General features: G+C 35.8%; 1 protein-coding gene across 9 annotated transcripts in view; it reads right to left on the minus strand.

Moving 5' to 3' along the window:
* Window positions 1–21,387, minus strand: part of LCORL (ligand dependent nuclear receptor corepressor like) — an 84,978-nt gene that overhangs the window by 15,715 nt on the left and 47,876 nt on the right. For 5 of the 9 annotated variants that reach the window (XM_051771494.1, XM_051771495.1, XM_051771491.1 and 2 more), the window contains exons 6-7: window positions 15,234–15,324; window positions 1,106–5,988 (exon numbers count right to left, since the gene is read on the minus strand). In XM_051771494.1, coding sequence (XP_051627454.1) covers window positions 1,106–5,988; window positions 15,234–15,324 — 4,974 coding nt within the window. Of the gene's footprint in view, window positions 1–1,105; window positions 5,989–9,546; window positions 13,826–15,233; window positions 15,325–21,387 lie in introns of those variants that run through there. The other 4 variants (XM_051771497.1, XM_051771496.1, XM_051771498.1 and 1 more) reach the window with 3 other exon arrangements.

Consider the following 21,387-nt stretch of genomic DNA (forward strand, 5'->3'; position numbering starts at 1 on the left):
AATTAAAATACAAAATAGTAGTCTAAAGATAAAAGAATGCTGTATTTTGGGAAAGCAGGGTTACACCAAATGAGCTAAATATGAAGAATTCTATATTACTACATGAAGTACAAAAGAAATAACGCATACAAGAGCCATAATACTGTTTATACTACAACTTAAATTAACTTTTCCATTTATTATCAGAGATCCTTTTCTACAATATAGAATACAAAGGAGGACTTATGACTTTGATATTTTGAATAGGGGGGGTTTTTTGGGCAGTGTATCAGACTAGCTAATATAATATTGTTTCTACAAATGAAAACTTCTGCAGTCGTTTACATCACATTGCAAAAGTTTTATTTTGTGAATATTTCACACCTTATTTTGTTGAAATGAGTTGAGACTTTCTGAGATCACAGTTGTATTATAAATATCTAGCTTTAAAAATTGATTTTATTTCACACTAGCCTAAAAAGGGTCCAAGCCAAGGTATTCAGCATAGTAACTGTATATTGTACTTGTCAAGAATAATTTTGCATTTGAAATCGTTCTGTAAGGATTCAATGTGCAAACCCCTTAGAGTCAGCAGATTTCATCTGGCATTGAATAGATACTAAAACGGATCTCTGAATGAATAATTCCCAAAAGTACAAAGTACTATCTTTTACTGTATAATTATAAAACCATTACAGATTTGCAATTGAAATCATTCAATGACAATTTTTTAAAAAACAGCTATATGCTAATAACACTGAATTTATGCTTCATTTCAGAATTTACCCTTCCTCACAATATGAGAAACGACACAATGGAATGAAATTCTGCTCCTTTTGAAAGCAATAGCCAGTTTTGACTGACTTCAGAATGTCAGAGCTTGATTTCTTTGTCTGAACTATACTAGTTAGCTTATTGGAGCTGAAAGAGTGTTATAAAATACTATGCACATTTTAAAATTGCACTTTCTGCATTATTCTGATGTTATATAATGTTTAATTTCATGGCTTATCTGAAATTCAAATGAATGACATGCAATAAAAAAAAATTCAAAGTGCTTAGTTGTTTGACTTCTCCAATTCCTTAAGATTTCAATTTCAAGATGAAGCGGGGAACAGGAACTTACCTACTTGGTACTTTGGGTAATAAGGTGCCATTTGTCCACTACTGCATGATTGTCTCTTATGCCTTTTTCTTAAATTTGTATCAGTGGTCTCCCATTGTGGACTTTTTCTTTTGTTTATTCTGATAAGAACTTCAGAACTACCAGTAGGATTATTGTCCTGGTTTACACTGCTATTTAACTTTCTGCTGTGAAACTGGTCATCCAGCCTTTCAGTCACTTTAGAGGAATTAGATCCTTTAGATGTTTCCATTTCATTTTCTTGTTTCTTTAATGCATTTTGCTTAGTAGAATGGGACCTTAAAAGAGGATGTCTTTTTTCTTCCATATAAGCCTGAGTGCTTTTACTCTCAACAGCTTCAGGAGAATAAATGACATTATTTAGCTTAAATGAATTGTGCTGCTCAATATGGTTGATTTTTCTCAGAAATATCCTACAGTCTTTAAAGGTTTTAGCTTTCCAAGTATTTTGAAACAGTTTATCTTGGCTTTGTTCTTTTCTAACATTTTGCTGGCAGCAAATTGTTCCATTCGTCTCTGGATGTGACTTAAGTATACTTGCTATACCAGGATGTGGGTTAAAGTCAGAAGATCCCATCATCTGTTGAACAAATGCATCTCTGGCTTCATTTTCAGTTGGCAAGAGGCTTTTCTGAGACTCTAACAAAGTCTGAGCGGGCTGGATTTCTAGCATACTTTTTTCCTGGAGCTTGGGTGTTTCATCATTGGTTTCCCCACTTGTACTTTTAAACAATTGGCTTTGGCAAAATAACTGCAAATTTTTCTTTTTTGATTTCCAGCCTCCAGGAGCTGCATTATAGAGCTTTTTTGTTTGTCCCCAACTATCACGCTGCAACTTTTTAAATTCATTTCTTTTTAATCTGGTTAATGTGAAATTACTTTTCATGTTTAAGACTGGAGACCTCACTATGTTATGCAATATTTGCAATTTCCCTGCTGGTTTTGAAGGGGAGGATAGTGCAAACTTTTTAAAGTGCTTTCTGAAAGGGCAAGTACTAAGATCAGATTGTTTAGTTTCTGTCTTTGTCTCTCTAGTACTAACTACTTCTAAGGGACTGCGAGCATTTGCCTTTCTCACTAGAGAGAGAGACTGTGTTTCTGTAGTTTGCATAAACCAGGTGCAGAGTTCATTCATATTATACTTTTTCTGGAAAAGCATTTTTACAGGTGATGTTTCAAGTTCTACAAGGCAGGAGTCTAAAGGGTTTGACATTTCAGTATTACAGTCTTGTTCAATGGGATCCCTTTTTTCACATACACATTTATCAGACTCACTTCCCCCCACGCGCAACCAGGTATTAGTTATCTGTTCAAATCTATTATTTAGTTCTTCCAACAAAGTGTCACTCGAAGTGGAAGTAGGCCACCACCTGAGAGAGGGATTTGATGAAAATATGGGATCTGATGATACTTCATTAATGCGTCCGAATTCACCATCCTTAAGATCCTTTTTAGCACTTCCCGAATTTCTCAGCTCTGAGGTATCTTTGGATGCTGTGCTCTGATTTGACTGCGCATGTTTTTCCTTTCGCTCTTTAGCTTTTTTCAAATGGAGTTTATAAGACTTATGTAGTAAGGCACTTCTACAAGTAAATGCACTAGAAGATGCTAATGAATGTAAAAAATGCAGGGAGGGTTTTCTGTCTCTAGCAGAATGTCTTGATGGAATTTCACGTTTTCTTGACATTGCTGCAGTAACATTGGGTGATCCATCCTCTCTAGAATCTTTCTGCATGTTCTTTACTTGACCCATATTATTGCAGAGTTGATTTTTTCTCTCCTGTGGTATGTTTTTTTCTAACACATTCTGCTGTTGTAAAGGAGGCAAGCCGTTGCTAATGCTTACTTTTCTTTCCTGAGGTGAAAGTCTACTAACAGTCACTGATATGCCAGAAATTTTTACTTTTGCTGGCCTACCAGGTTTTCGAATGGTGGTTAATGGTTTCTTAATCTGCCGAATGACATTGCTGCAAGGATGTGGCGATGCTGGGTTACTCTTGATAGGTCTGACATAGTCATAACCAGAGACCTCCTCCTTTTCAGTAGCAGGATTCTGAAAGGCTTTTACTATTTCAGTCAAAGCATTTCCAGTTTCTGTATTGTGCCTCACTTTGCTGGGGTCATTGGCAAAATTAGAATCAATATGTTGTGTGGGTAGCACACTAATCACATTTAGATTACCTTCAGAAACATGTCTCTTTGTTCTTCTTGACCTTCCAAAAACAACTGTCACAGTAATATTTTTGTTGCTGTTAGCTTCTTCCAATACTGCTGCATCAGACTTGATGCTTTTACCACCACTGCTAAGTTCAGGTCTAGCTTTTGTGCTTTCATTCATATCCATTTTTGGTTTTGGAGGTCGTCCAATAGGTCTCTTAACCTGCTTAACTACTTGAGGACCTATTTTCTTTGGTCTACCCGGTTTTCTTTTTAAAACCAATTCACTGCTACTGCTTGATTTCTCCACAACTTCATCATTTTTTTTCAAGTCATTTACGTTAGTCTGACCAACTGGACAAGAGCTTGTAACTGCTTCTGCATAAACACAACTTGACTCCTCCTTGGTATCATTTTCACTGCAATCACAGTCCTTGACACAGACTGCATGAGAAAGGTCTCCTGTGGCCTGTTTGTCTAACGAAGTGTTCGTGTGCCCTTGAAACAAACAGAGATCTGTGCTTCCTTTAGGAGATGCAGCTGCAGATGTCAAAGTGTATTTGACCCCTTCATGACTATTGACCTCTGAGACAAACATAAGCTTAACAGGACTAGAGTAGTTTAAGGGAGATGAGATCTCCCCAGCTTCAGGTGTTGCATCCAAGTCCTCATTATTGGAATTTGAGCTGGATGAATTAAAGGTCAGAGATCTCAAAAGGTCATCATTAATTTCTTGATCTATAACCATTTCTTGTTTGTTTGTTGTGACACAAATTGCTCTGATTTTACTGCTGCTTGGTACATGTGAATGTGAAAGGAAGCTTTGTCCCGTGCATCCCATTTCACTCAGAGCGAAGGGTAAGCCCCTTCTAGCAGCTGGGTTCATAACCTGTTCGTATGCATTATCTTTTAATTTTTGGCTTATTTTGTAACTATCCAGTAATGAGTTGTTACTCTTTCTGGCTAAGTTTAATGTATCTTCTAAACGCTCCACAACAACTTGCAGATTTGTGTCTCTCACAATTTTGCTTATATTTATGTCACTGCATCTTTCAGCATCTTCATTTATTTTAATGTTTTCCAAACTTTCTAAGGACTTTTTTGCACTGGATGACTTTCTAAACATGATATTGTTTGTTACATACACAGAGTACCATCCAGGAGGCACAATGTTACGTTTAGTTCTGCCCAAGATTTCATTACTCTCATCCTTTAGAGGAATCTGACCAGTCTCTTGTAAGGGTGTATCATCTCCTTGTGTATTTGGGAGTTTTGCCTGGCTGGCTGTAATACCACTGTTTTCTGAAAGAACTAAAAAGCCAGAGCTGGTTTGAAAATTAGTAAGAGGTAGTTTGAAAGACTCTGTTTGGTGTACTGGAAAGCACATTGGTTTGGTTTGGCAATTCATACATGGGTTGCTTTCAAGATGTTGCAAAGCCTCATCTTCTATCACAGTAAAACTATGTCTTTTATTTGGATGTATTTTATCGAATTTTTTTGTAGATTTCTTTGCATTTCTCTCAGAAATTGACTTTTTCCTTACAAGAGTTTCATCAAGGCTTGCAAGCTCTCTCTTGATTTGCAAAGACTGTCGTCGAATGACTGGTGAATCAGGAGAATTATATGTTGCAAATAAAGTTTCCTGACGCTTGCGAAATCTTGTCTGGATGATTTTATTTTCCATTTGTTTATCGTGTTGGCGAAGTAATTCCATAAAGCTGTAATCACTTGCCTTAGCATTATGCAAAAGAGACGTCACGAAGTCTCCCAATTTGACATCATTTTCTGGTGCCCTGTCACTGCTAGAAAGTTTTACAAGATTTGTTGCTAAATCTGTAGTGTCTATTGATTTCAGCTTTTCATTAATGCGGTCCATTAAACCTTGAAAAATGGCGGAATGTTCACCCTGCTCAGACTTCTCAGAACTAATGTAATCATCACTGCTTTGGGTGTCTGTTGACATCCATATCCCATCCGAACATTCGGTCTCTTTTCCTTTGCATGTTTTACCTCCATATTCAAATTCTTCTTTGCTTCCTTCAGCTGGCAGGAGGGATGGAGGCTGGTTGATGGATATTTCAAGCTTGTTGTTGTCTAAAGTTGGAAAATCCATAACCGATCCTTCCAGTGATTCAAATTCTTTGCTGTGTACAGGTGACAGTGGAGGTGGTGATGGGCTGCGAGATCTATTTGCATTTTTAATGCTGCTTAAGAGATCACAGTCCTTAGCTGAATATGTACATGCTGCTGCTTTCACAGAATGCCTGTTATAATTTTGCAATTGGTCAGCACAATACTTAGGAGAACTACATGCTTTGTTCACCATTGTCTTAATACATCCAATCGTTACAGCTTGGCATGACAAAGAATGGAAATCTTTAATACAAACAGACAGAGGTGGTAAACAAGTGTTTGGCCTTTGATTTTGTAAACAGCACCTTTTCGTCAGCACATGTCCATCGCAACTGCAAAATGAAACGTGAACATCCTCTTCAGTAAGGGAACTGGGAGTTTCAGAGTGGACCAAATGTGTTTGCTTGCAACTGCAAACTATAGGAACATTTTCATCTTGTATTAAGAATTTTAACATAGCCAGAGTCTGTTGCCAGTGATATGAACAAAAAGACTCCAAAACTTTGTTTAATGTTGATTTTCCTTTCTCCAAATTAGCTGTTTCCTCTGAATTTGCATCAGCTGTTGAGCTTGAACTGAAAATGAAAACAAATCAAAACAAAATATAAATTACAGTAAAACACCACATCTAATGGTTTTTATAATGGTTAAACTCAAACCTAAAACCCTGAAGTTTACAAAACAGTTCTGCTCTATTTGCACTATTCAATCACACTTGCAAGTGTCACTAGCAATGATGTGTACCTTATCAGTGACAGCACTATCATTAAGAAAAATAATCAGGAAGAAATTAGGGGCAAAAAGAACTATATATATAATTACAATAATGTTAACTTTCTGATATTTCAAACTATTTTAGCCATTACTGAAGGAAAACCTTATCAAGAACCTGGTGAGCTTCATATTACTCCCATTTCACTAACTGAGGCACAGAGAAGGTAAATGACTAAGGTCAAGGTTGTGGCAGAAGAAAGAATGGATCCATCTCTTCCAAATCCCACTCTCAAATATTTAAATATCCAAGTGTATTGAGTGCTCTTCAGGATACACTTGAAGATATTTCTAAGGACATTTTTATTTCTCTATTTATTTTTAAAGAATACCTAACGAGCTAACAGAAAATGGGAAAAACAGCCACTTGCTATTGTTATTGTTCTTTGAAGGTAAAAGTTTGACTTCCAGTTTTCAAATAAATTGCAGTGGTGCATCACAGGCTCTTAATTGTAATATAATACACACACACACGTGCGCGTGCACACACACACACACACACACACACACACAGATTCCTTTGTTAAACAAAAACAGAGAATAAGTAACTTCTGTGATAAAGGTTAATATCCTTTAAAGCTCAAATACAGGGTAGGCCTATATCTAGACAGGACTTTTGAGCAGTTGCTCTCAAAGATATTAACTAAAAATAAAATAACTTATAAAATACTATCTTAACTATTTAATCAAGCTCTTATAAATTATTAAAACTAATGTCACTACTTACCTAATCAATCATTTATATTGAAAAGCTGAAAATTTTCCATGGTAGAAATTAATACAAGTATTTCTTCAATTAAATACAAAATCCTTATGCTGGATAGCAACTATCAACAGATAGTTAACACCTAGTTCAAATGTTTTACTGAAATCAATTGCATGAGCAGAAAATGTTAGAAGAATTCTGTTTTAGAAAAGTATATATTATTTAAACATATCACCAAACTCTGAACATGACACTAACTTTTTTCCCTATTATCCCCTGTAATTTTTTTCGCATTTAAGCCTATACTTTGAAAAAAATTCGTTTTGATTTGGTTTACAACTATATTGATCAATGAACGAACATATTTAAAATTTGGTGTGCTGTATTTACATAAAGTTACCTATTCATTAATTAACACATACCCAGAATTATTACATCAATAATAACTTTTAGCATCAAGTATCTTAATAGAAATTATTATGTACAAATTTGTATTTTTATTGTCCTACACAGATTTTAAAGTTTAGAGCTTAAAACCAGCCAACACTACATAATAATTCTTTGTGTTTTTTTCCTTCTCCTGTAATATTCTTTATGAAATGGTATATATTCAAAATCAAGCATCTAGGTGATACTAACTCATAAAAGTGCAAGATAATTGTGCTGGTATTAGTTGAAATTGCGATTATGTTTAAACTGAAATCATTAAGTCTTAAAATCCTCTTTGCACCTGCAATCTAAAGTAGAAACAGCATTATTCAAGGGAATGTCATTGTCAGGATTTAACTGTTTTTGAATACCACTACTCTGAGAAGAGTCTGACTTACTCTTAACTAATTCAGGAGTCACAAGGTGCTGAAATGTATCAACACTTGTGAAAACAAAGCTTATTCTAGTAATACAACAAAGGATAAAAAGGATTGCCCTCCCCACCACCATGAGTTTAATTAAACAATGCTTTGAAAGGCCAGCTAGAAAAATTAACATGGTACCAGGTCTTCATCTTCAATATTTTGTTTGTATATCAAGAGTAAATTTTTTAAGTACTAATTTGCTCAAGACAGCTACCGTACAGTCTTTTTAAAAATGAATCTTTAAACAGGTACCTTTCTGTCTGTCTAGACTTGCAAGGTAGGTCTATAGTTTCACTGGAGAGCTTTAATTGTAGAGAACCTGTATCCATAACTGCTACTTAAAGTCTGTTCAGTGGTGAAAGAAACTTCTGGAGCCCTACAACCTTCTCAAAGTCAGTAACCAAAATTTCCACAGGCCTCAAAACTGCTTTGCATTTGCTATGTGAAGATTAACTTGTTGTATAAAGGAATATCCTGGTTATCACAGACATACTGGACATTTCTCTAAAACAAAATCTTTCCTGGTTATCTACCCCGTGTGACGTCTATGATCTGCTTTCCCTTAGCGTGAGTTAGTTTCTAAAGCTGACAGACAACTTAACTTCACCTGTTCTATTGCAATAGTACCACACTCCACATGATCTTCCAAGTTTGTGGAAACACATCAAGCCCTTACTCAATCACCATCTGGGAGGAGAGCTTACTACACAAACAAGTTCAAGCATTAAAGCAATACATTTTCCTTGAAGTGTCTTTCTGAAGAGATATCAATATATTTAAACTCATTATTAGTAGTTTTTCAATAAAACTATGTAATTATACTTCAGTCTCCTGTAATTCCTTCCTACAGTGCTTTAAATTTGCATTGTCATACAGTAGTTTAAACTATCCTCAGGATAAAAGGCTTAAACAATAATTTCATAGAGGGAAGAGCTATCACTTTCACAACTGCACGCTTCCTTCACAGAACTGTCTTACACCTCCTCCAAATCACAGACAGAAAGATGGCTGGAGAGAGTGGGAAGGAAACAGAGGGGCTGAGGTGAGAGGACCAATATGCACTGCTCCCCCTGTACCTTTGTGCAAGGCATCACTGCAGACAAGGGTTAACATGGAATGACACTATTTCCTTTCTGGAGGACAGGGGCAGTTAGTGACACGGAGCGGGGACTGGCTGGAGTCCAAAACTGGTACAAAGGCGGTGACATGATAAGGTTCATTACCAGCCTTTCAATGTATTATTTTATGTATAGAAGAAGTAAAACTTTGCCTGCTCCACAAAAACTACCAGCAAAGAGCTCTATCAGATGACTCCCAAAAGAGGTCCTACCCTAGACGTCTGTCTTCTGTCATCTCGAGCCAGAGATAAGATAGATCAATCTAGCAAGTTCTTTACAGACTGGGAACAGCAACAAAACCGGAACAGAAAACATACTTTCAAGTACTCATATGAATGGTATAAACTATTATAGAAATATAAATCTGTCTTACAGAAATGTTTGTTTTCTGACTTTACTAAGTAAATAAATACCTCAAAAAAGCTATATCTTATCCATAATGTATAATTTTTAGCTGCAAACTAAAGGGGGTAACTGTTAGAAAATTAGTTCTCTGAATTTCTTCTCCTTAATGAACAATGAATCAATCTGAGAAAAGAAACCACCTTTCCTTAAAGCTACTATTTCTGATGAAATTCTCATAGTAAGTTAGTAATTATGTGCTTAATTTGTACAGTTCTTGATCTTATGCCACTGCTAATGAACTTGTGCCTCAGGAATAAGTCAAATAAGTCAGTGTACAGGTTTTTGTTTCTTTCTTTTTTTTACTGAATGAGCAAATCAATCACACATCAGTGTTGTAAATTTATGTGCAAAAGCATTGAAGTGCTTTACTACAAATTACAACGTAGAAACACGTTAACTAAACAATTAAATTCATACAATCAGATTTAGGAATATAACAACACAAAGAAGAAACAGAATTACAGTACATTTACAACACAAGACAAATACATGGAATTCATTAGAAAATATTGTAATAAATAATTCATGAATTATAGTGCAATTGATTTATGCATAAATATAACTAATTGCCTAAAAATCAGTTGTTAACAAAAATCTGTCAAAAATCAAGGCAGCCACAGAGTTTTACTAAATTACTGCGACAATGGAAATACTGCAATTAAAAAACAAATACAAGTATTTGTACTGTAAACAACTAAAAAAATCAGTCTCACTAAAGTTAATATACAATTTAATATAAAATTGTCATTAGCTACCAGAAATGGTTTAAACAGCTTTACTGAGCAGTAGTTCTAAAAACAGAGGCACTGTTTTTTAATATAAAATACTTGAGAAACATTCAAATAAGTAGAAAGCATGTAGGGCTTGCTTTCGCCTTCATTTAAAAGTCTGCTGAAACAGGAATTTTCAGAAATTGTCAATTACTAAGTAGTGACTGGTAACTGAATTTATAAAACAGTTCAAAATGTATAATTTAAATGACAATTAATGAAATACATAGGGGTTGGGGAAGGAGAATTTACACATTTCCCTGCCTTTCCTTAGTTGTGTAATTAAAGGTTAGCCTAATAATTAGAAACAAATAATTCTGTTCCTTTAAACACTTACAGGTTGAGTATCATCTATAAACTATCAAAAAATATTTTAATTACTATTTCTGACCAAAAAATAAATACAAGTACTAAAATGTTGAAAATTAATTATAATATTACATACAAAACTACTGAGTACTGTTAAGTCAATAGTAAAATGATCCCTGATTTTATGAATCCTGTTAAATTTTTGGTCAGGTCATCTTTTAAATGATATAAAAAGAGTACTGTTACTTGCCTTCAATATAAAGTTCTGACTCAAATTTCTAACATTGTCTGAGGAGTAGAAAACATCAGTATGGTACAAATAGTAGGCAATGTATTGAAGCCCCAGATTTTTGCAAGTAAAACTGTATAAAGACAGATGTTGAAACATTTACGTTTTTTCAACTGCATTTTTCAGTGGGGATATATTCACAAATTATTCCTTCTGGTCCTCACAAAATATGGCTTAATTCTTTTAAAATGAAAGATGACCCTGACACCTGCTCTTCTGCAAATTCTTTATCAGGTACACTTCTGCTTAAAATCTTAAAATCATAGAATCTGCTGAGTTGGAAGGGACCCATCAGGATCATCAAGTCCAACTCCTGGCCCTGCACAGGACACCCCAAGAATCACACCATGTGCCTGAGAGATTCATTCTGTAATATGCAAGTAAACCTTAATGACTGAAGGAGATTCAGTGTAGATCTGAGAGACCAAAGAACTGAGATATTGGTTGTGCAGTTTCAAAGGATTATTCTGTTTTAAAATGGAAGTTGTTATTTTTTAGTAGCGTTAATAGATATGGGCTAGATTTTACCATTAGTATTGCAGTATGCTCTCCACTGAATTTAATGGCAAGTTTATCTATAAATAAAATTACCTGATGTGGCCCATATGTATCCAATGTACCAATTCATTGATATAATTAACCCATACACACGCAAATTTAAGTGGGGAAAAAAATATGTGCATGTGTATGACACGTATAAAAGTTGGAGAAAAGTCTTTTTCTATGCCAAATTAGATGCATACAGAAAAAAATAGATGTTGAGAGGAAAAGGGCATTGATGTTCAGTAGTGAATGTATGAAGCAAGCCCCCATTCATATGTAGACATGTTTTTGATATTACATAAAAAAAATTAAGTGTGATAAAAAGTCCAATGTAAATACTTTGAAATTTATGTAAAAACTGCAATATGAAGGTAGTTGGTCTCCCTTAAATTCTATTAAAAGTTACGTATTTAAAATGAACTAACTTCTAACTACCAAATTTATAAAGACTTTATATTATTGAAAGTTCAAAACAGCTTCACTGTTTAATATTTGTATTTCTATCAAGACCCTGAACTGCAAATTTGGTTATTAGCAAAATGATAATGTAACTTGGTATTCATTTTGATAAACTGAAAATGTTTTGAAATGTCACAGCAGCAAATACATTACAGTTACAGTGAGGTTTTTCAATAGGAGTGTGACACAATCCTTAAATAAATTTTAAGTAGTCATAACATCAACTAACCAGCACGTTTAAACAAAAAAACAAACAAACCCAAACCATTCTTAAGCTCATTCTGTGCACATTATGAACATGCTCTAAGTTGCATTCCAACTTTCTTTTTAAACCTTACAAGTTACCTTAATTGTCAAACTAAAAAGGAAAATTATGTTAAAGTTTAAATTATTTTATGCTCTTAGTATTCCATCTTATTTCATATTTAATAATTCTATAACTACAGTAATTTCTCAGATTTCATAAGTGTACACTTTGTAAACACCAATTTCTTTCTAAACAAACAACAAAATTTTCTTAAAATGATAAAAAAATGCAGTTTATGCCTGCTAAACACACATTTTTAGTAATGAAATGTTTTTCTTACTTGTATTGGATATTTAAGTAACGATAAACTTTTTTTTTTTCACAGAATGTACTATATCCTACTAATACTTCACAAATCCACTTCCTTGTAAGGAACTAGCCTTTTTTTTTTAAAAATCCACTGCTTTGTATAATCTGAGTTACTTACAATTTATTGCAAGTATTCTGTGAACTATAAAGTCTGCTAACCCTTGGTTGTGTATTTCCATAATAAGATGGATAATTGAATGGGTAAAGTGGTTCTCCACCAATTAAAAATTATGCTTCACATGACAAATACTTCTTTTCCCAAAACATCTTTATGCTATTGACTACTAAATAAAACCTGAATCTTTTCACCTATTTATACAAGGATTATATTAAATACACACTATCAGAATTAAGTGAGCAACTCTATAATTCTGTCCACAGTGAAAACCCTGAATAAAACTATTTTTCAAAAGGCATGTATGTGGTTTTTGAACTGTATAGTTTCACGTCTTCTGTCAGAGTGAGCATATGTATTTCTCACGTAGTGTGTGTATACAGACATACATACACACACACACAACAATTCGCTAACAATTATTCTACACAGGCTTGCTACTATTTTTGCAGCTGCCAGTCCCTGAATCTGTCATATTAAATAAGCCAGTATCTGGTAATCGGAGTTTCTTCTTCGGTGGAGTCTTCAATGTTCCAGATCTTTCTTTTACTTTATATTCTAAAGTGCTGTGAGGTACCCCATAAATTCCTTGTGCTTTGGAAACACTCATTTTCCCACTCATTACCATTGCAATTGCTTCTTCCATTATTTCGTGATCATACTGCCGATAGCGGCCACGTTTTTTTCTTGGTTGCTTATTATCTTTACGATCCAAACTATCTTCTGTATTTTCTGAGGTTCCATCTACTGTCCCATTCTTAGCATTAAGACACAAAGGAGAGAGGTCCCCATGCAGAAAGTAGGAGTCAACACTTGAGTGAGTTACAGGTCCAGAACATTCAATTTTGTTCTGTTTAGGGAGGATATTTTTCAATTTTTGAAGAGCTGATCCTTCTAAGACTGAGGAGGTTTTAGAAACGTGGTACATAACATCCAGAAGACCAGCAGTATCAGACTGTGGTTTGGACACAGAACTTATTCTTAGCTGAGGAATTTTTAATTGTACAGTAGGACTTGAAGTTTCATATTGTAGATTTTCACTTTTTTCTTTAAATTGAGTGACCATTCTCTGTAGAGTTAACTGGTGGAGGTAACTGGAAGCTGTTGGGAATTTTAATTCTGAGGTTTCAAGTAGACTGAGTTTACTTTTTTCTGTGCGCTCTGCTTGAGCTCTTGCCCACAAGGCTACTTTTTGTAGGACTGCACAAGTTTCTTTACTGTCTTTAAATGAATAACTATCATTGAAATCTCGAGTTTTATTTTTAAAAGGTGCAGGCTTTCCTGCTGGTAAGGCTTCTAAGTGGAGAAGTAAAGTTTTTTGAGGTATGCCATAAAGTATGCCTGCTTTATTTATGTCCAGTGCTCCAGACTGAATGTCTTTCAAAGCTTTTGAGAGCAAACCATCTGCAAACTCAGCACTTCTTTCCACATAGTCCTCTCTGTTTCTGTGTAGTCTCCTGGATGGATGGAATGAAACGATGGTAAACTGATGTATGAGAGACTCTCACACAGCTATGGAAGGGAAGGGTCCACTCCTTTATTATACTCCTTGCTTCGGTAACATCACTGCTTCTGATACTTTTTAGTCTTTGAGATGTGGTAGTTAAATGATTATCCTAGCAAACTTACAGTTCTGGTAGGACAGTGCGTCAAAAATCATACGGTGGCTTCTACAGCAGCCCTTCCAAGAACTTTATATCCTAGCTCAGTATTTGATAATAGTCTCATGTGCTTGTTATATTCCCTTGTTCACATGCTTGCAGAGCAACACTGTTATAATTTTAGTTATACAATTAACGTTCCATTAAATACCCAAATCCTGAAGGAGTTTTTGTTAGTAGAAACGTGACGTTACCGCTAAACAAGTAATAAAAGAGTCAACCCCCTCATAGAAAATTTGCAGCAATAAGTACATAACTACACACAAACATCCCAGACTTACACAAAACTAGGCTTTCTACAACAGTAAGATAAAGTGCTGTTGTTAACAATCAAGTCCATTTTCGCAAAATAAGACACAGTTTAAAAAACTTCTAGTCACTACTTACAGCTCACTAGTTACAAAGTCATACTCATTTTCAAACTTCTTCGTATGAGTAAATTAATAAAATGCACTTCTACATCATTCAACAAATACTGCTACTGTAGTCCTATTTGCAGTAAGTTATTTGGTAAGACGTACAGGTGACAAAAAGGGTCCTGCTATGGCTAGTGGATGGGAGGATGCCAAGATCATAAAATCCAACAAAACAATGCATTTCACTAATTTGGTGGTAGCTTTCAGCAGATGCAATAACATTTCCATGCTGAATAAAGACATTTAACCATTTGCCACCACACACCATAGTCAGAACCATGATGTAAGTTTAAGTATGATGATTAAGAGCTCTCTCTCACGCGCTTGCTCTCTCTCTTATTAAGGAGTTTTATAGATAATAGTCATTTAACTTGTTCATGTTAGTTGAAGAACATTTTACATCTAATTATTAACATGGTCATTTTTGTCCAAAATTGAAGTTTCCTAAATAAACTCTAAAAGAATTATTTGCATTTTCTTCTACTATTCTATTACTTTTAATGTGTTATGTAATCAATTTTCAGGTAATTTTTAGTAACATGAACTAAAGTTTGGTGATTGTTCTGATAACTTTTCTTTAAACAGAAAAAAAGGAAAAAGACAAATGAAACATATGATATATACATAGACACACACTTATGAGTGACAAAAATTCTTTTGAAAGCAAAATAGGAACCACATGTGTGTGCCAGTATATACAAGTATGTTATGAACATAAAACCTGACCAGAGAAGAGAAACCCGGATTGTCTTTTAGATAAGCCAAAGAGAGTCCTAAATGTTGCTTACCCAGACACTGAGTTTTCAGAACACAATGGATCATATTTTGGTTCTTCCAACCTTGCGCTTTTCTTTGTAGAGAGATCTAGCACTCCATCCCCTGCAAAGAACGAGTAGTGATGATAACAGTGGTTTAAGGATCTCAAAGATTTTGTTAGCAAATAATTTTTACCTGTGGCACAATTTTCAAGTAGCTACTTTATTTTTTAAAATTTCTGACACCATATTCCGTTAACAATGTCAGCCATCAGCAAATGATTTTGTACATTTCATTTGGAAAAACACTTTTTTAAAATACGTAAAAAAATAAAAAATAAACCCATTCAGAGAGAATAAAATCTGTAAGAATCTGTATTGAACAGAAACTTGACTGCTTTCCTTAAAATCATGTATGCATCTATATTGGACTGTTTACTTTCAAGGCAACCAAAACAATGCACTTGATATTACTATTATTATTCATATTTACATACTGTAAACAAACAAGTCTGATGCTGAAGTTAAAATTCACCTAACTAAATCCTAGGCTTACAGGACAATTCAGGTTAATAAGGATCTCAGGAGGCCTCTAGACCATCCTCCTGCTCAGAGTAGGGTCAGCTATGAGACCAGACCAGGTAACTGGATAAGCAGGTAGTACTCCAGCAACTGAGAAGCAAGCTTGAGCCCAGTACAGGGTTTTAAGAAAATGAGACCTATGCCATTAAAGGTTTTAACAGTTTATTTATAGAGATTCCTCCTGCTGCCTCCACATATATGCAATAATGAAATTAGAGAAATAGGAAGAGGTGGAAGTCTGGGGTGGAAGTCTGCTCTGTTAGGTTGCTGGTAAATGCTAAATTCAAGATTTATAGCTGGCTGTTGAAGTCTATGAAGCACTGAAACAGGAAAACATACTTCTTAAAAATCAGTATTTAAAACCATTGAAAACTAAAGAAACTAATTAGCACTTGAAATATTACTTTTAGCTTAAAGGTTTTTCTTTAAAAAAAAATCACATTTTAATCATAGTTAAATCCCCTGAATATATTTAATTTCATACCTTTCTTCCTTGGTTCTCTGTTTCAAACTTGGGCTGTTTTGTGTGCCTGAGCTCTGCGAATTCAATTTTCAGTTTCAACACGTAGCTCAACATTCAACTCTACAATCACCCTTATACTACCCCTTATTACATTTACAGTGTCATTTTCATGTTACTGCTTATTATTTCTAAAGCATCAATCAACTGTATATATTTTCCCACAGCCTCAGATGCAGACATGAAGCACTGGCTGAAGAATCCAAATGCGAACAGCAGAATAAGATGTCAGGAAAATTGTTTGGGTACCTCTCCTTTTTACCAATAATGCAAAGAAATAGAGTTCTGTGTAATAATCAAAGCCAACTATTTGTTTTGGACTGCTTTCTGACTGTTCTTCCGCAACTATTTTGTGGAAGAAGGGTAGAGAAAGTAACATCATGAGTCAGCATTAGGAGAAAAATATTCATAAATATGCCACTTGTCAAAGATGCTCCTTTTCTTCTGAATACATTCCTTTCAAAACCTTCCTTAGCCCTAAGAATGTTAAAGGAAGGACTAATGTTAATCAACCTCTCTGATGCAGTGATGTTAAAGAAGAAAAAGCCAATTAAAAACACTACAGAAATACTCTACAGGGACTATTTGGCCCACCAAATACTCAAGCTTGCAGTGTCCCCAAGTCCTGTGCAAGACAGATTTTATCTGCTGTGTTCTGTCAGTCATACAAAGTACATCTCCCTTTCTTAAGTGTTTGTGTGTTCCCTTTCACAACAGTTTTCCCATCTGCAATTGATATTCATTGGCAATATGATAAAGTTTAGAAGAGATCACTGGAGAAAGTCACTTGAGAAAAAACTACTTCAAAGTTGATAACTCACAAAGTAATGAAGAGCTAATCATCTCTAACCAATTTACAAAAAAAATTTCTAGCGAACTAGATTTCTAGGAAAAAAAAAGCCCCAACAAACAAAACCCAAAGGCTCTTGTAAAATTCCATAATGAAATCTAACCAAAATAATTTTCATTTCCAATCTTTCAGAATTGGCTTTGACAATACAAGGCTAGCAATAAGTTGAAAACTTACTTAAAAGAACACAGTACTGAAAATGCAGGCTTCTGAAACCAAAAATTAGATACATTTTGGGCCTCTAAAGGGTAAGCAGAACTGAAGTAATTTCAGATTCAAGACAGTTCCTCCAACTCAGCAAATGCATTAATTAAGTACATGACACTTCCCTGAAGACAATGCTTTATGGAAAGATGATACTCAGTAAAAAGAACCATGAAAGAAATTTGATATCCATACAAAATATCAGATAAAGTTACTGCATTCCAGATTTTTATTCAGTGATTTCACTTGAATTAAAAAAAAAACCAAAAACAAACAGAAAGCAAAAACCAAACCAAATCACGAAACAACCCTCACAAAAAACCACCTCCAATTGGTAGGAAAGTGAGAGCATTTGCTACAAAACCTTAAAATATAATAAAATCCCACCTAATGAAAGGAATGTATGTATATATACACAGTAATACCAAAGTTCACTTTGGTACATTAGGTACAAGACCAAAAAGTTTGCGAAGGGGCATCCTGCATGTGGACAATGAAACTTGAAAACTTGTTACTTGCAAGGTAGGAGTACTTTTCTCTAAACTGAGCCAAAACTTTTTACTATTTCTTATCAAATCACTCAAAATAGGTATTAAAACAAGATTCTGAATAGGAACTGAATGATACCAGGAACAGAAAAAACACTCTCTAAAGTGGTTTTAATAAAAGACATGAAATTACTTCCACTCTTAGCTAAAGCCATGACTACTAAGATGACAGTCTTCATAAACAATACTATGTAACACTGGATAATATAGAAAAATTCTTAGATTTTTTCAGATATGCTACTCATGGTCTTCTAATGAAGTTATTTCTGTGCAAATTAAATCATTTTGATCTTCAAAGAAATGGCTCAACCTCTGCCCTTTGCTTCTCAGCACCAGATTATCAGGTAACTAAGACATAACTAAGTATGATCAAAGTTCATCTTCAAAATAATCAGGACTACAATCATTTGAAACTCCTCCAGACTAGTGATGCTAGAGAAACAGGGAGGGGAAGGGGAAGCAACAGAAACCATATGTGTCAACCTTGAGTTCTTACAATTGGTATTTCTGCACTGATTTCAGCAAATTTCTGGGTTTCAGGAGATCTTTCACTAGCTATTATGAACTTTCTTATTGGATCAGATAACCTACTCTAGTGAGTTCTCAGTATCCAGAGATGGCAAAGCACTCTACTAGTGTGGCCACCACTTGCAGCTCCTTCCTCTCCTACTCTCCTAGTAGCTGCTATCACTGGCTTAGGGATCTCAGAGATACATCCCTGCCTACTCTAGCTTTGGTTTCTGCCCTTGGTTCTGTTAGCTGTGAACTTGTCTAAGGTTCTTTGTGAACCCACTGACACTGTCCCTCTTCACAACCTCCTGTCACAGCAGTTCCTGGTGTTTACAAACTGCAGGTGTTTACAAACCCGCTTCCTCCTCTAAGAAGTTCCAGCAAGCCCTCCTTAGTTCTAATATAGTGAGATTTAGTAAATAACAACTCTCCCTTTACCTTGCCCACACACACCATAAAGGTTTTTGTAGCAACAAAGCAACAGTCTTGCCTTCCATACCTTTTCTGATGGTGTCTTGCCTTTTGCTGGTTATTTCCTGTGCTGCTGCACACAGAAACTGTTTTCATGGAACCGTCAGTAAGAACATCAAAGCCTTTTATTAATTCTTAACTACACCTTTGACTAACACCTTTTTGCTGACTTGATGTGGTATCTTGTAACATGAAAAACTGCTAGATGAAAACTGTATGGCCAAGTATTGGGTGTCCACAGCACAGTCTTGGCAGCATCTGTCAGGACAGGCGAGGGGCTGCCCTGTGCTGGACACAGATGGTCCTGGCTGGCTCCAACAGACCCATTGCAGGGCACAGCTGAGCCCAGCAGCCATTTGGGCTGAATCTCTGGGAAATCACATTTAAGAAAGGGGAAAAAGTGCCAGATGGACAGAGAAAACAGGAACCAAAAGAATGAAGAAATAGGAGAGGAAAGCCCAAAGACAGAGAGAAACCATTAGGTACAGACTGGACACCGCACACCCACTACCCTTGCACCAGAGGGGCGGGTTGGGGTGGTCACAAGGGAACCTGGAGCAACACTGAGCCTGGGAGAGAGGAAAGGCAGTGTTGTAATGTATCTTTTTGTTTCTACTACCTGAATTAATAATTAAATATTTATTTTAATAAGCAATAATTTGAGTTATTTTACCCAAACAGAGTCTGTTTTGCCCACAATGGCAAGTGGTAAGCAGTGGGCATGTTCTTAACTCACACGCTCTCCTTTCTGTTCTTCCCATTTTCTCCCCTGTGCCACTGTGTGGGAAGCAAGTAAGTGAGTATCTAATAGGAATTTGGCTGTTAGACACCCTGGCAGCCAAGGAATATACACCTACTTGCCTCAAAAATGTACCTCTTTACGGTGCCCTTTTTGTGCAGAAGTATTAAACTGTTTCTTGAATGTATTTACAGCTCATACAATTTATCTTTGTGAACTGCTTCTTCATTGGCTTAGTTTGGAGGACAAGCAATGTTGCAAAAGTACACAATTTTGGTTTTTTTGTTAGGAGCAGTGCATGAAAAACAAATTTTCTTGCACTGTACAGAATATTCTTTTCAAGGCCTGGACAGTCTTATGAGTTACACAGATTAGGAAAAAAAGAGCAAGATACAGGTATTTCTGGAGAAAGTTGCTGCTAATTTACAGATGATTGCCTGATTATTTACCACTAAGGTGCACAGGAATTAAAGCATCCTGCTAAATTACCACTTCCATATGCAGAGGAAAGCAGAGGATAATTGGAGACTCCAATACAAGTCAGGTGCCAAACTGACATACCTGGATACCAGTACTTAAATACCAGTATTCAGTACTAAATGCTTCAGTACTAGGAGTGCAATGGGTTGATCTTGGCCAGTAGCTAGTCCCCAGCTCAGCTCCTCTCTGTTCCCCTTCTCAGTGGAGGGAGAAATAAGATGAAGGTCATCACGATAAATATCGGGATATCATTTGCCAATGACCATTACAGGCAAAATAGACTTGAGGAAAATTAATTTATTGCAAATTAAAACTAATTTGGATAATGAGAAAAGGACAAAAATTAAAGTGCTTCCCCACTCCACCTTTTCCCAGGCTCAACTTAACTCCCAGCTCCTCTATCTCCCTAACCCCCAGTTGGCATAGGCAGGATTGGTAATGGGTATAATTCCTCTCTACTGCCTTTTCCTCCTCACACTTTTCCCCTCTGCCATTGTGGGTTCTCCACAGGCCACAGATCCTTCAGGAAATATCCAGCTGCTCCAATGTGAAGTCTTCCACAGGCTGCAGTGTGAACGAATACCTGCTCCATAAGCTGCAGTGGAACACCCACTTCACTGGGGCCCTCTCGCTGTGCTCCATGGTAAAAATACCCACTCTGATTTCTGGAGCACCTCCCTTCCCCTTTCTCTCATCTTGTTGTTCACTGTGCTGTTTCTCACTCCTCTGCCTGTCCAGCATTTTTTCCCTTTCTCCCTGACGTGCTCCGCTTGGGTCTATGTTGCAGAGCTGGCTGTGCCTTGCACAGGGAAGCCCTGACACATTCTTGTAGATGCCACCCTACACTGCTCCCCAACTACTAAAACTTTGTCATACAAGCCCAACATACAGGGGTATCAGATCTGGACGTGACAGATGTGAGGGTTTTTTTGGAGTGCTTCAGAGATGGCCTGTAGGTACTGGAGGAAAGTAAAAAGCTTTCTTCAGTGGAGAACTTTGGTGGCAGAACCTTTTTTCAGTGTTGAGCTAGCACTCAGCTTGGTGCAAAAGCAACTGCTTCGAGTAATCTGGAAAAGAGTTTACACCTTCCTCTCAAGTGCAAGAATCACTGCCATAGTAAAGAAACAAGACTGTTTTACTACTTAGATCATTGATTTCAAAGGCAACTACTGTAAATACAAAGCAGCTGCCTAAACAGAAAATGAACCTAAAGCATTTATATTTAAGTCATTATCTGCTTAACAGGATTTGAATCGAAAAGACTTTAACCTTGAGGATCCATC

The sequence above is a fragment of the Manacus candei genome, unplaced genomic scaffold (genome assembly GCF_025592945.1).
Source record: "Manacus candei isolate 608988 ecotype Guabito, Panama unplaced genomic scaffold, ASM2559294v1 h1tg000135l, whole genome shotgun sequence".
Taxonomy (NCBI): domain Eukaryota; kingdom Metazoa; phylum Chordata; class Aves; order Passeriformes; family Pipridae; genus Manacus; species Manacus candei.